Raw genomic sequence first — 16,830 nt, 5'->3', positions numbered from 1 at the left:
TGGTGACTCTTTTAAATTAAGGTATCTAAGATACCGATATTTTAACTAAAATCGTTTTGGCGCGCCAAATTTATATTTTAAATATTCAGTTAAAACAAAGCAATGGTAAGTTTTTTATTTTTTAGTTGTTAAAAAATTAAATAAAAATAATTAACGTGACATTAATTATACTTTATATTTTAAGATATATATTATATGAAACATTTCAGATAAAGTTTTTAGCTTACATCAAAATTTTGGTTTAAATAATTTATTAGTTTAAATCATTATATACATATATAACGATATAAACATATAAATGAATATATATATATTCGTGTGTGTTTAAAAAATATGTATATATATATATACATATATCATATATATATATATATATATATATATATATATATATATATATATATATATATATATATATATATATATATATATATATATATATATATATATATATATATATATATAATTTTCAAATAAGTAAAAATCTTTTTAAAGCTTTTAAACAACATGTTTCATCTATAAGAATTGATATTGTCAAGTATATAAATTAATTACAATTTCTGCACATAAACAATTTGGCTACATTAAAATTTTATTAGCTTTTATAATTAAAATTTTTTATACATGATGATGTCAATTTTTATTAATGAATCATGTTGTTTAAAAGTTTTTTTAAGATTGTTATTTTTTTTAAAATTACTATTAATAAATTAGTGCTACTTAGACCATTTATAAATATATATATATATATATATATATATATATATATATATATATATATATATATATACATATAAATATATATATATATATATATATATATATATATATATATATATATATATATATATATATATATATATATATATATATATATATTTATATACACACTTTTTTTTTAATAAAATTTTAGAATAATGTTAAAGAAAAAAAATCCTTTTTATCAAATTTAATTTAAGCTGCTTTTTTATGTTTGGTTTAAATTCAACTACTTTGTTTATTTATTTATAGTTTCAAATCAATAATTTTTTTTCATCCTATTACTAAAGTGCTCATATACCTCATCCATTTTTGTTTTTTAATATGTTTAAAGATAAACATTTATCATAAAAAATACATAATTATACAAGTAAAAAAAACAAACAGTTTTTAATACTTATTATAAAAATTCATTAGAAGTGTTTTGTTACTTCATTAAAAAGTGTTTCAATAGTATAAAAGCATTTAAGATCAAACTTATTTAATTGTAACAGCTTTCTAAAACATTTGTCTATGTTTTTCAATGAAATTTTGTTTATCTTTTCAAATGTATTAACTTAAATTATTCTTATATTAAAATTCGTTAAAAAGACTTTCGTTGTCGTAGAATGTCATTGTTTATAAAAGCAAAACAATTTTTTATTTTTAACAAAGTGCAAATGTTAAAACAAAGAATAAAGTGGTTTTTTAATGCATAAATTAAATAGACTAAGCATTTTAATTTGATGAGTTTTTTTATTTGTGTGTGTTTTTGCTTTAGCTAAGTATTTTTTTTATTTTCTCATTTGTTAAGATTTTTTTTCTTTTTTAAAGTTTTTTTTTTAGATAAGTTTAAGTAAGTTTTTGTAACACATTTTAAAATTTTGAAAATATGTCAAAAGCTGTGGTCAAATCGTTAAAACAAATTTTTTTTTGTGTGGTCATATAATTGCGTGCGATCTACCCATAGCAGCAGTCTTCTTGTGAAAGACTGCTGTTATGGGTAGTAAAATGGTTTTGAAAATTATATATAAAAAAAGGAAAATTTCTTTAAATATTAAAGAAACCTGAAGCAAAAAAAATTATACCATTTGAAGCTCTTGTTTGGACATAATACGCTGATAAAACTGTGCTAATTCCAAAAAAAAGAATTCAAATAATTTTTAAATTGCCTTAATTACACCAAGTAGGCGAAGAATTTAATAAAGCCTAAATGTTAAAAAAAAAGGTTTTTTTTTTTTACTTAACTACAGAAATTCACCCATAAACAATTTTTCCCTCATAAAAAAAACAAAAATAAATAAGTGAATTGTGAGAAAGCAAACTTAAGACGATAATATTGTGTTATGAATGTTTTAAGAAATAAATAGGCAGCATAAGTTTTTTCAAATCATGAAATTTTTTTATTTTCAAACAACATATTTAAGTTTCATTAATAATTTTAAAACAATATTGTTTAATTTAATGATATTTAAACTTTAAATGGTTTTTAAAGTGGTTTCATATTAAATTTAGTAACAATGCGGTACTTTAAACTACACAACTGATGTAATTTAACTTTATATTGAGTATATTGAGTAAAGTTACATTTACTTGTTACAAAGTCTTATAACAAGGCCTTATATACATACATACATACATACATACATACATACATACATACATACATACATACATACATACATACATACATACATACATACATACATACATACATACATACATACATACATATATACATACGTGTATATATATATATATATATATATATATATATATATATATATATATATATATATATATATGTATATATATATATATATATATATATATATATGTATATATATATATAATATATATAAATCAGTAAAAAACACTTATCTAACTTTTATCTTCTACTTTAAGTTTCACCATTGCTAGATCATCAGGAAGAGAACTCGTAATTTTTTTTACTGTTAAAAATATCTTTTTAACAGTAAAAAAAATTATTTAAAACTCTAACGAAACAATCTATAAATTTGAAACAGTTATAAAAAACTATTAAAAATGACGAAAACATTATCGTGATAAAATGTTAAAACTTAACATTTTCACAAAAACCGCACAATCACAAACAAGAATGATAATTAAATTCTTATTAAGTAAGTTTTCTTATCTAAGTAACCTTATCAAATTCCCATGATATTTCTATCTATTGCTTTTTCATTCAATGTATTTTTTAATAAAAGTTAGCGTTCACTTAATCATTCAATAAAATAAAGCGAAAGAAAAAACTATGTCTAAATAATAGAATCTTTTACGATCTAATACTTTTTTTGATTGCTAATAAAAAAAGTATTAGATCGTAATCGTAAATATTTTGATCGTTTTGTAATCATTTCACTAGTTTAATGCTTAGAATTTTTCAGGATTTTTACTAACAAAAAATTATTTTTACTAAGCAAAAAATCATACGCCATTACAAGTTATTATTTAATATTTTAATTTTAAGGGGTTATAATGCAATAAAATAAAATTAAAAGTTGTCACAATTTTCTTCCTTGCTTTCACTTTCTTCCAAATCTGATATTGTAACTGTCGCTAGATCGATGTCTGTTTTTCCTGACTTTCTTTTTCTTTTTTCCAGGTAACGATGAAAATTTGCTGACAATCGTCTAACTTTATCAATATACCATTCGTCCATAGCAGTATCAGGTTCAAATTTGTCAATCTCAGGACCTTCTTCACTTCTACGAAGTAGAGATTCTAAGAGATCTCGTCTAAGACAACTTCTCCAGTCATTTTTTACGTGATTCATACATAAAAACATTTGTTCTACTTTCGCATTTGTAAAAGGACAAATTAAAATAGTTCAAAAATATCAAGAATATTTCGGCATTTTTTGACCAAATTTGATTTGGAAAAAACAATTTCCCAAATTTTCAAATAATATTCATTTTGATTGTTACTTATGATGGGAAACATGCTTTTAGAATGATCCACTCATGAAGTATATTATTCAAATCACATCCTACACCAATTAAAAATTCAAAAAAATGTTCAACAACTTCACCGATAGCTTTATCGCCAAAAGTTCCATCATTCACATTTAACGGCCAGTTATAAACGTCAAGTAAAGCTACCAAATGTATAAACAATGGTGATTTTTGGAGAGATTGAAAACGGCCTTCCATACATATGGTAATATTTGCAATAATTAGCTTGTACTCTTGATTCGAATAGGTATTTAATTGTTTGTTTTTTTATAAATTTTTCCTTCCTTAAACAATCTGTCTTTTTCCTGCATTTGAACATTTTTGCTAATTGATTTTCTAAATCTTTTATTTTTCTTTCTTTTACTTTATGCTCCGCTTTAAAAAAAAAATTATTGTAACAGAAGTCACTGCAGTTTTATACTGTAAAAGAACGCTAAATTTTCGCGAATAGAGTATCAATCTTCTAAAATAAAAAAAGAATAATCACAAAAAAAAAGAAAGATCGCATAAAAACAAATTTTAAGAAAAAACTAATCGCGAAGGTGGGAAAAGTAATCGCGATTCGCGATATGCTTAATTCAAGTCCTGCATGTATATATATATGCGGTAGTGGTGTAGTGGTAAAGCGCTCGCTTCATAAGTGCAAGGTTCCGAGTTCGATCCCCACCACGTCCCTGATAGTACCGCGCTTAACTTGTTTCTCCGCGCAGCTGCCTTGTTCGTCAGGGTTTGTGTTTCGGAGTTATAGAGTTAAGAGAGGGTTATAACCACAAGTAGCCTCCTCATCTGTAGTGGCCTTCTCGGCCTTGAGGAGGTGAATAACAAATATATATATATATGTGTGTGTGTGTGTGTGTGTGTGTATGTATATATATATATATATATATATATATATATATATATATATATATATATATGTATATATATATGTATATATATGTTTTTTATTCGCAATTTTTTCATTCTCTAGATAAATTGTTTAATAATCAATCCATTCTTGTATTTTGGTGAAGGAAAAAATTCAAATGTGCTGCCTTTTGCATTATCAATAATGTGTGCATTGTTTGTTGTCTGATTCATGTGAGCACATTGTTTCAATCTAGTTGGCTTTTTTTATTCAGTAAAATATTAACTTCAAATAAACTTTAATTGCTGAAGGTTTATGAGCAATTTTAAGTATAAGCAAAAGTTTTTTGAATTTTTTTGTTAAAGTCATCACAACAATCGTTTTTGTGGATTGTATAAATTATTTAGTTTTGTTAATTATTACTTTTTGGCTGCTCTCTTGTGTAGCTGCTCTGCCAGGAGACTACTATTTTTTTTATAATTTCAGTTGTCATTTGGTAAAACTAGTTTTCTTGTACTGACTGATGATATTAAATTGCTGCTAAAACTTTTTATCAAGGTTTTAAGTTATGATGAAGTGGAATGATGCTACCCAAGCTGAGAGCTACTTGGAATCATTTAGATGTGGTAGACATTGAAGCAGCTAGTGCTGTCTTGACACAATGCTTCAAAATTATGTATGTTACAAGGTTATAAATAGTTAAATGTAATAAAGGGTTTGCATTGCAAAAAACTGCACTTGCAAATAACATGTGAAGTGTTATAAAATATAGGAACCAGCTAAAATAACCTGAGATCTGTTAAAGTAAGTTGTAGAGTCGAATGTCATTATGCTTCATTTATAAAGCAGAGCATGTTAGATCTTGAAACAAGACTCTAGTGTTACATTTGTGTTTTGAGTTGTCCTGAAATATAAATAAGTTTTGAACATTGCTACCGAAAAAGATAAAATAGCAAATTAAAGATGACACAGAAAATAGAAATAAAGAAGGCTAATATAGGCTCTTGGATATTTTATAAAATTGTTTATTGAAAGCATGTTTATTGAGAAGTCCTAGTATTGCTAAGTTACTTTAATATTTGATATGCTGTTTGAAAAGTAAACTAAATGCAACATATTTGGTATTGTTAGAAAGATTTTTTATATGCTTTTTTTATGTAATAGAAAATTTATTTCATAAGCAAGCCTACACGAATTGGTGCTAGAACTCAAAACATACTTGCTGTATGAGAAGAAATCATCTTTACTGATCTAAATATTGAAGTCTAACATTATATTTTCAGAAATCTATCATGTATATTTGTATCTACATTCATACAGTCTATGCTAATCTAATATACTTATAATCCATTGTATTATCATTACAAAGTATATCACACATACAATCTATTGTTATTATACTTTTAATCTATTGTATCATTATTACTGAGCATATCAAACAATCTATTGCTATTAAAACTTATTGTTATAGATGTTATTTTTATTTTAAAGTTACTTTTTGTTTTTTAAATGAAGTTATTTGCAAAGTCTTCTGATAATATGCATTTTTAAAGCATTATGAAATTTTAAACCTTCTTATAGTTGTTTTCATTTTAATTTAGGCAGCAGCATATCGGAAAGGTGCTCTTATGGCTGCAAATAAAAAAAAAGGTATGGACGTTTTGATTTTGTTTTTTTCGTTTGGTTATCAATGTAGTCTGAAAATATTTGTTTTAAAGAGAATAAGTTTGCCACAAATTATTATTAATAAATTGTAATGGAAACGTTTTAAAAAACAACAGTTTATTAAAATAGTTGATCAAATATATTACATGCTGTGTCAGGAGAGAGGCAAGGTTATGCTTGTGCATCTTGCCACATTCCTGTATGTATGTTGTGAAACCATAGTAAATAAGTCTATTTTAAATATTTTCGACTTTTATCAAATATTAAGTCAAACACAATTCAAGATCTACAAAACAGATTTTATAGCACATCAATTAAATATAGTTAGAATAACTTAAGTTCATTTAACCGTAATATTATAATGACGTGATTGAGGTCAATTATTTAGTTCATAATACATAGTTCTTAAGAATATAACAATCTTTTCTGTTTTAAAAAAGTTTTATTACAAGGTGTAATGGCTTACTCTCAAGTAATACTCAATGAAGGAAAGTAGTCATTGAGATACTTTGGCCTTTTAATAGTACGTCCTGTTCTTGAGAATATATATTAGGTTGTGTGTCAGGAGTAGTAACTTTTTGTTTAGGTGGTTGGTTAGGTATTGTTGTAGTTGATTGGTCATAAGAGATGCTATCCTTTATTGGATTCCCAAACGAATGCTGTAGGTTTGAAGCTACTTTGTTGGTGTAATTTAATTCATCTTGTTTCTATTTCCAGAATTGTGGCTATTGTTACTAAAGACAATTTCGTCATTGTTCGAACCAACGGATTGTTGTTGGACTGGTTCTATTAATGGATTTACATCTTTTAGTGGGGCAAGATCTTTTGTTGAAACCGTATCAATTTTTCCATTTTGAAGTTTGACATATGCGAAGTGTGGCGATAGTGTTTCTAATAGTTGAACTCTGTTGACAAGTGGATCTTCTTTTAATTGCATTTGGCGTCTGTATAAAATTATTGAATCCTGCTCTGTTAGGAAGTTTGGTACAACTGTACCTATTATTGATGAATGTTGAAAGTTCATCATCCTCTGGTGGGGTGTTTCGTTAGTAGCACAGAAGTCTAAAAACTGCAAAAAAATATATAGTACTGCTTAAAACTTTTAAACTTGATACTTTACACACAATATTAACATTCATGTGGGAAATATATTTATGAAGGATCAATCTTTTTAGTGTTTTTATTTTCAATAATCACTTTGACATTAACTATTTAACTTTTAACAAGAATGTTTTGATACAAATGCTGTTTTTAAAACTACTTTCTAATGCTAAATATACTATTGTTAATCAGTTGAGCCTCATATTAAATTATTAAGTTTAAACTATAAATTGAGACACTTTTAATTAAATTAGTAGGTTTGAACTATAGATTGAGACGCTTCTAAAGTAAAAAAATATTTTTTTTATGGTTTTATTTTCTCTGGATCAATTTTTATTCATTTTTTTAGTTTGTTTCTCTTTTCAGTTTATGGTTTGTTTATTTTTAATTTCTCTTTAAAATAGTTTGTTTTTTTCAACGCATTTTTTAAACGTGCATGCAATAAAAAGTGAGGAAAAAAAAATTAGTTTAATAAATCAAATTATATTTCTTAAAGTTTGCTTAAGTTTAGTTTAATTATTTTTTTGGAAAAAATTTTTTTTAAACAAGAAAAGTATTTTATTTATTTTTATTTAAATTTTTTTAATTTAATTTTTTTTTTCTTGTTTGCAGTAATCAATGGTATAGTGTTTGCAGTAGAATGTTTTTACTTTTAAAACTATTTTCACGAAACAAAAAATAATGACCCCTTTACAAAAAATATTTAACAATACAATTTGAATAAAACTTTCTTCCTCAATTGCACTATGTTCTAAATCAGGAATGATCCTCGCTGTGCCACTAGGTATTATGGACAACGCTGCTATTTAATTTTATAATTATTGAGCGTTATATTTTTTATTTTCAAATTTCAATTGCAAAATTATCTGAATTTTAGAAAACTAAAATTCTTTTGTTCAAATAGATTTTTTTTTTTTTAGTTCCAAAAAATAACTTGCGTATTTATAGAAAATGTTTAATCTTGATTTTGCTTTAAATAAAATGAAAATATAAAAAAAATAGTATTGCATTTTTACTTTTCTATTCATATTTCTAGTTTTAATTTCATTTTTTATGGCTAACTTTTGCGAGTCTTTGAGTATGATAAGTAAATTTTAGAGTTGAGTAAATTAATTGTTGTAACATAACCGGTTGTTTTGATTTAGTTTAGGTAAATTTACTTTCATTTACTTTATTCATTTAATTGATCCCAAACCTCCCTGACATGTTGTATTCATATTAAAGAGAATGATTTTTTTTTCTTTTTTAAAAAAAACTAACTTTTTTATTTTAGTTGAAGCTCACCTTCTCCGTTATGTTGTAAGCACAAGAAAGAAAATAATCATATTCAGAAAATAAAATTAGGGTGGCATACTTTATGACCACTTATAAAAAACTTAGACAAAAACATTCTTTTAAGGATTGACAAAAAAAAGCTAAATTAGAAAGAAAAGTAACAAAGAAAAACAAAAAATGCGCTTAATTCGAGCCCTGTTTTGAATAAAAAGTTTTGATAAAAAAATCTTTTGATGTTTTGAAAGTTTTTTATAAAAATATTTGTTTATATTCTTTTATGTTTATTCAAGTTGAGAGGCACTATACTTACAAAATTTAAAAAATGTCTGCTATCAAGTGTTAATTACTTATGCAGTTTGCATAAATTTTTTGTTTATGTAATATGGATATAACTTAGTGAACCCTGTTTTTTCTCATAATTACCAAGTAAATGGTTTAAAGTAGGGAATATTACTTACCTGCTATTTAATTCTCTGTATAAGATTCTCTGTATAAGATTTAAGATAATACTCATGTTTTATCCTACAAAAGTAAATGAAATCTGCCTTGATGTGAGTTATACGAGATTCTCACGACAGTCATTATTTGATACTTAAGTCCATTGGACAACCACAATTCAGATGCTTAGTGCATAGTAATGTAGTTTTACAATCTTTTATTCATAAAGTTTGTGCAAGATTGTGCAATTTCTGAGGTCAGCAAAATGGTGTTGAATTTCTTTATAACTTTTTCAAGTTGTTAAAGCATTATTAAATTCAGTCAAACTGTTCAGTTAAAGATAAAAATAAAAATAAAAATAATGGTAAAGAAATTACAAGCTTTTGATTCTATTTCAACCATATTATTTCACGGTTGTGTAATGAGTTTTTTTTGGGGGTGTTTTTTTGTTTTTGTTTTGGCATTATTTATAGTTTTGTGAATAAACTATATAAATAAAGTAATAATTGCATAGGTCTAAAGCCAGAATTAACTGAAGAGCAAAAACAAGAAATCCGAGAAGCTTTTGATTTATTTGATACAGAAGGATCAGGAAAAATTGATGCCAAAGAACTAAAGGTATTTATATTAGGCAAATATGAATTATGTTAAAAGTAGTTAAAAATATACTATAAAATAATATACGTTATTAATGTTATAAAAAATAATATAAATAATACAAAAATGGGCAGCACTAAATATGATGATATTTAGAAACAGTACTTTAGGAATAGAAAAATGGAATAAATAGAATAGTAGTATTTTTTAGGTAGCAATGAGAGCACTTGGATTTGAACCAAAAAAAGATGAAATAAAAAAGATGATATCTGATATTGATAAAGATGGTACAGGAACTATCGATTTTAATGAATTCTTGCAAATGATGACATCCAAAATGGTAATTCTAAATAAGATTACTATTAATACATATTTTTTACTTCAATTTTAATTTACTTGAGTGATATAAATTTAGTTATTCAAATTTTTTTTTTTGTAAAAGTATATTTTAAAAAGTTGTGTAAAAATATGTTGTTGCTTGGAAATATATTTAAATAATATATTTGAATAATAATATATATTGCATTTTGAGCAAAAATATCATTTATTTTTTACGCGAAGCAGTTTAAAAGGCTTACATAAATTTAAATAGCAATTGTAGAAACCTTGATAAGTATGCTATCATCAGGGATTATCTTTTTCTGAATATTTCCGAAATTCCAGGTATTTTTTTTAACTTATAGTTTCTCCAGATATCCAAAATGTTTTCCATACTTACAAGTTTAGCTATATATTTTTGTAATATATTTGTTTTTTAAACTTTTTCACTCATCACTTGAAAGAAAAGTTTAAAAAAAAATTAGAAACAACTCAGCTAAAACCAAAATTAGGAGGAAAATGAGGAAAAATATATTGCAAATGTTTTACCCAAACATTAACATACCCAAACATATTATCATAAAGTCTATTTTTAAGGAGGCTGAATAAAAAAAATTATCTAAGATTATGAGCAGAGTGCTCTGCAAGTTATTTTCAGTAGATTTTTTAATTTTAACCCTAAAGCAAATCTATTTATTTGGTGTCAAACAAATAGACAAGAATGTTTATTTGATACCTCTGAGTAGATACATTGAAATTGAATTACCAGTTAGATAAACAGTGTTGTAAAAAATACTTTCAAAAAAGTATTTAAAATACAAATACGAAAACTGTATCAAAAAAAGCAAAGGTATTTAAGATATAAAATACAAAATACTCAATATAAAAGTATTTAAAATACAAAATACTTTTGGAAAGCAAAAAATAAAAAAATGGCAATTGAAATTATTTTAAAGCAAATAAAGTTTTAAATAACAATATAATCTAATCTAAATGTTTGTTGGCTTTCAGCAACAACAATTGTTCAAAATGTTTATCTGGTAACCTATTGTGGCGTGGCACAGCAATTATGGCTCCTTTAGAAAATAGGCGTTTAACTGGAGCAGATGATGGAACAGTTGCATTAACAACTCTGAAAAGTTTCTTAACAACTAAATATTGTTCCAAACATGTTAATGAAGATGTGTATAAACCATCTTTAAGATATTCTGAACACTCGATAGTGACTGCTGACTGATTAGCTTGTATGCAGCTTGTTTTTAGTGATTTGAATTCAAAAAAATCATCAGTTCCAGATGTCGATACTTTTTCAGCATCTGCAGAACTTTCAGCTAAACTGATTTTGATGCAGCTGCAATTGCATAGATTCTAGAGGAACTATTGTATGCAAACAAATGTGGGAAACGCTGATCTATGTTTGAAATTAATCCCTCAATTAAACTTCCAGTGTGGATAACTTTTGGAATAAGCACTACAAGTTTCTTTTGAGCTTGCTAAACCATTGGCATCAGGAATCCCAGAAAACAATTATTTTCCTCTTGCAGTTTGTCCAGAGCATCAGCAATAGGTTTCATAAACTGCTTGTATTCTTCCAATACCTCCAACTCCACTAGTTTTAAACAACGCAATTTCAATGCATTCATGATTTGAGGAGGCTTTTCTTTTACCCTTGGCTTTAAAATTTGATATATGGCAACATAAGTTGAATTCCATTGAGTCTTTACTCAATAAAACTTTAGCTAAATTCTTCACAGCATCCGATGCTTGTATGCTTCGGCTGACATGTGACCACAGTTTTGAGCTAGTCATACACACTAAAAAAAAAGGTAGAAATTTCTACCTTAGGGTAGGATATGTGATATACCCTTAGTAAGGTATAATTTTCTACCTTTTAAGGTAGAAAATTATATTAAAAACAATTATTTGTCATACATTTTTCTAACTTAAAGGTATAATTTTCTACCTTATAAGGTAGAAAATTATACCTTACTAAGGGTATATCACATATCCTACCTTAACTAAAAATTTCTACCTTTAATTTTTAGTGTGTACTCTGAACCTGTGGTCACATGTCAGCTTTGGCTGCAATGTGACCACAGGTTCAAAGTATGATTAGCACATCTCATGTACTTTAGTAAATATTTGTTGTTACTTGTTTGTTCTTGCACATTTGTCAGAATGGTATCAACATCACCTTCTGACAAATACGCAAGAACAAACATGTATCTTCTTCATCTGATGAACTTAGTGGTTCTGCTGATTCTAATGATATCATATTTTCACTATCATCAAAATCACTATCATCTTGGCATTCATTAAATGCTTTGACAAAATTTGAACCATTGTCAGTCACAGTAAAAGCTATGTTGTGATGATCAAGCCCAGAGTCTGAATGTATATTAAAAAGTTGCTCTGCAATGTCGTCAAATGTATGACTTCTGTTAAAATGTTTGCAGGCAAATGCAACAAACATTCAAGATAAATTTTTTCTCCTTTTTAAACAGCTCCATATGTCTGCTGTAGTACTTATAGTATCTGACTTCTGAATATGATCTCTAATTGTTTTTAATATAATTTCAAATTTACTATCTAGATTTTTTCTAAGAAGTGGACATGACATAACTGTGGATGAGGGAGTAAGACCAGTGACTAAATCTTTGAACAATTTTTAACTGTTATTAGTGGTCGAAATTCACTTGTAATGGGTCCCATAGCCTTACAAAATCTGCATGAACTGATTCTGGTGTCTGTCCACTCCAAAACCCAAGATATCTCAAAAATTTTTCTAATAGATTTAGCAGGTCTTGTGATAAAACCCCGAGCGTAAAACATTTTACATATGCAAAACGCAATTTTACCTTATGCTACACCATTTACATTGTGTTAAAAACTTTTTTGTTTGATGATATTTAAATAACTATCAACCCTCGGAGTTAGGAAAAATGAAGTCAGCAATAATTTGCCGACTTCAATTTTTTAGAGGTCGGCATCAGGTCGGCAAAAATTATTTGATACAAAGGTCTTACCATAAAACATAGAAGCGAGGTCTGCAATTTTTTGCCGACCTCAAACACTTTCAGGTCGGCATTGCCGAATGTCAACCCTAATTCCGAGGGTTGAACTATATAGGTATTTTTAAGCAATATTTTAGTAGTTAACTTTAATTTTAATAGTATTTTGATGAACTAGTTAACATTTTAAAAGCTGCACACCGTTGTGACAAAAAGTTAAGTTACAAATACATAAAATAAGCTCATAGTCTGTATTTTTTTTTAAATTAAATTTTTTATCGAAATATCGAATTAATCAAAATATTCAGAAGTAAAACTCGTCTTTTTTCTAATATGACATAAATAAAATGTTAAAAAGTTAAAAAAAATAAAATAATCTAAGCAAAATAATCTAGTAAGAAGATGAATATTATTTAGGTAATTTTAGTTTTATCAGTTACATTTGTTCAGGTATTGGAAATACAGCGATAACCAGCCATAAACTAACTTAGCTTTACTAATAAAAATTTAGTAGTTTCGTTTCTATAAAATAATTGATTTTATTACTTGACAGATGCAGTGTTCTATAAAAGCATGTACACTTAAAATAAGCTAGCCTATATAAAAAATATATTTCTCATATTTATTCATGTAATGCTTAGGTTTTTTTTTTTTTTTTTAACATCTTTGCTTCCAACAAAGCTGCAAGCAACCACTATTAGAGTTGAAAGTTACTGGAAGAGAGAAGATGAAGATTGTAGAGCAAGATAATGATTGACAGACAACTTAAAAGATTATAAACTATATAAATCAGGAAAGCAAGTTGAAGGGAGCGAATTCCAAAGAGCTGATGTTCGAGGAAAAAACTTGAGGAATAAGAGTTTTTAGAGCACTTAGGAACAGTCACAGAAAAGGATGAGACTTAATTGAATGACGAGTAACACGAGAATGAATTTTAGTAGATGGCACAAGAGACGCTAGCTCTTTAGAGCAGTGCCCATTATAGTATTTGTAGAAAAGAGAAAGAGAAAAAATATTACGACGATGTGATAATGGTTGGAGGTTGGCTGCAAGAGCAGGTCCAACTATGTTTACAATGTGTTTTTGCACCTTGTCTATAAGAGAAAGGGCGTCATTAGAAGATCCACCCCAGATATGGCAGCAGTATTCCATACAAGGCCGGATTTGAGATTTATAGAGATAGAGAATAGAATCCAGAGTAAGAAATTGTGGAGCTTGATAAAGAGATGCAACCTTAGGATGTAAATTTTGCAATGGATTTGATATACGGTTTCCAAGAAAGATCGTAAGTAAGAGTTAATCCTAGAAGATTAATAGTAGATGACTCATCGAGTACATTACCGTTCATAAATATAGGAAGATCTAAATTATTGCGATAACAATTGGCTGAAAAAAATTGAGTTTTATCTGAATTAAAGTTTACCAGCTGCTGTTAGCCCCATGCTGTAGCAGAAGTTAGATTCTTTTCAAGCTCAAATGCTCCCTCCAAGCAATCAGACCGAGTTGGCTTCTTATTATGACAAGAATAAATAGTAGTATTATCAGCAAACAATGCCACCTTAGATGTGAAAATATCTGGAAGATCGTTAATGTAAATTGAAAAGAGTATAGGGCTGATGATTGAACCTTGAGGAACCCCTGAAGTTACAGAAAATGAAGAAGAGTGCTGTCCATCAAGGACAACTTTTATATTACGATTGAAAAGGAAGGATTCAATAATCTTAAAGATGTTACCAGATACACTGTAAGAAGAAAGCTAATGGAGAAGACTAGCATGTCAAACTTTATCAAAAGCTTTAGAAATGCCAAGAGCAATGGCCTTAACCCTCTCCACCTTTATCTAATGCACGATAAAACCTATCGGTCATTACTGTTAGCAAATCAGCTGTATAACGAGAAGATCGAAATCCATATTGATGATCAGAAAGTAAGTTATTAGATTCAAGATAAGAGATCAAGTGTTTGTTAATTAAAGATTCAAAAACCTTGAAAACTAATGGGACGGTTGTTAGACAAATCAGATCTCCCTCCAGAATTTTCGAAAATAGGGATAACAGATGCTGCTTTCCAGCAGGCTGGAAAACAAGACTCTGATAAGCACTTATTGAATAGTTTTGAAAGTATAGAAAGTATAACAGGTATGTTGTCCGGGCCACAAGCTGTAGAAAAGTCTAAGCAAGAAATCTAAAGTGTTAGATACAGAAGCTGGAGAGACATGAAGTCAAGCAATGGATCAACCTGTTTGTTGGCAATATCAGATAGAATGCAACTAGTGGAATCAAGAGAGGATATTGATGAAAAGTTCTTAGCAAACAATTCAGCTTTGTCTTTAGGTGAGGTGACAAAGTCTGAACCATACAAGAGAGGTGGAATAACAGATTTGCTCTTATTATTGATATTATTAAAGATTCTCCAGAAGTCAGGAGAGCCTAATTTTTGTGATGAAATATGAGATTTCATGACCTGAGAATAGCAGACTTTGGCATTAGACAAAACCTTTTTACAATGGTTCCTAGCAGTAATAAACAGACATCTGTTTTCTGGAGAATTGTTTTGCTAATAGATATGGAAGTAACAATTTCGATTGGAAATTGCAGGAGCATAACCATGCAGGAGCATAACCATGCAGGAGCATAACCATGTGAGGAAAACCATGGAGAAGAGTGAGGCTTGACCTGGAATCGTTGAGAGCGAATAAAAGATTCCATGCCAGCCTGAATCCATGAAGTAATGTAAGAGGCACATATGTCAGCAGGAAAACAAAGTATTTCTACCCATCACAAAGAAAATCACAGAAAAAGTCCCAGTCAGCTTTAAGGTAGTTGTAAGAGGTCATGATTGATCCTGATTGATTTTAAATTTTAGTGTGACTAATATTATATAGTGTTCCATAAGCAAATGCTGAGTTATTCCATATGAAATCACCTAGTTTTTCAAAAGTGCCCCTAGGTACCACCTCAAATTTGCTTCAAATTTTGACCACCCACAGTTTTTATGAAAAAAAACACAATCCTAAAAATTTCAGCTTGATTGACCAAATTGGTCAAAAGTTATAATTGAATCATCATTGACCAAAATTTGAAAAATTTGAGCTTCTAGTAGATTTTTTAATATTTAACAGATCATAACTTTTTAAATAAAATAGATGATCATCTGAAATTTTTTACGGTAATAGTTTTTCACCGAAATTATTTTTTTGCAGGTGTTTTTGACTGATTTTAAACAATTTTTGAGTTCTTATACCTCAAATAAAAAAATTTTTAAAACTTTAATGTGCTACAGTTCATTACCAACAGACAAGTTGTGACAATTTTTCGTTACTTTGGTGTACTTAGAGTAATCATTTGTGGAAAAAATTAAATTATGTGTTAAAAGTTATTTTAGCATTTGCAGCAGCCTGTTAAAATATCCCTTTTTAAAAAAAATACAATAAATAAACTCACTTTGTAGGCATAGAAAGTAGCATAGACAGTTAAAATAACTTGTGAAACTTTTTACTGGCAAGGTTCTATATATAGAAAATCACCAAAAAAAACTTAAAGACCTATACTCTATCTTATGATATGATTGTAGCCCTATGACTTAGGTGTATATTTTTAATTTTTCCTTAAATAAATATAATCAGTTTTCCCTAAAATAACATTTTCAGTGTCTTAACTGATATGATTTTATATCTTTTATAATGCGGTAGTGGTGTAGTGGTAGAGTGCTCGCTTCATAAGCGAGAGGTTCCGAGTTCGATCCCCACCATATCCCTAGTAGTACTGCGCTCAACTTGTTTTTCTGCTTAGCGGCCTTGTTCGTCAAGGTTCGTGTTTTGGAGTTATAGAGTTGAGAGAGGGTTATAACCACAATTAAGTAGCCT

At 27.5% G+C, this 16,830-nt stretch overlaps 1 protein-coding gene across 3 annotated transcripts in view; it reads left to right on the top strand.

Moving 5' to 3' along the window:
* The window catches only part of LOC101241424 (uncharacterized), a 53,357-nt gene that overhangs the window by 14,334 nt on the left and 22,193 nt on the right, over window positions 1–16,830 (top strand). Inside the window, exons 1-4 of one of the 3 annotated variants that reach the window (XM_065812556.1) lie at window positions 11–105; window positions 6,162–6,210; window positions 9,554–9,657; window positions 9,848–9,976. In XM_065812556.1, the coding sequence (XP_065668628.1) occupies window positions 103–105; window positions 6,162–6,210; window positions 9,554–9,657; window positions 9,848–9,976 (285 nt within the window). In that variant the 5' untranslated portion in view covers window positions 11–102. Of the gene's footprint in view, window positions 1–10; window positions 106–4,768; window positions 4,794–6,161; window positions 6,211–9,553; window positions 9,658–9,847; window positions 9,977–16,830 lie in introns of those variants that run through there. The other 2 variants (XM_065812558.1, XM_065812557.1) reach the window with 2 other exon arrangements.

Source organism: Hydra vulgaris, chromosome 12, assembly GCF_038396675.1.
Source record: "Hydra vulgaris chromosome 12, alternate assembly HydraT2T_AEP".
Classification (NCBI taxonomy): Eukaryota; Metazoa; Cnidaria; class Hydrozoa; order Anthoathecata; family Hydridae; genus Hydra; species Hydra vulgaris.
Note: the sequence above shows the minus strand (reverse complement) of the source record. Positions and strands in the feature narration are given on the sequence as shown.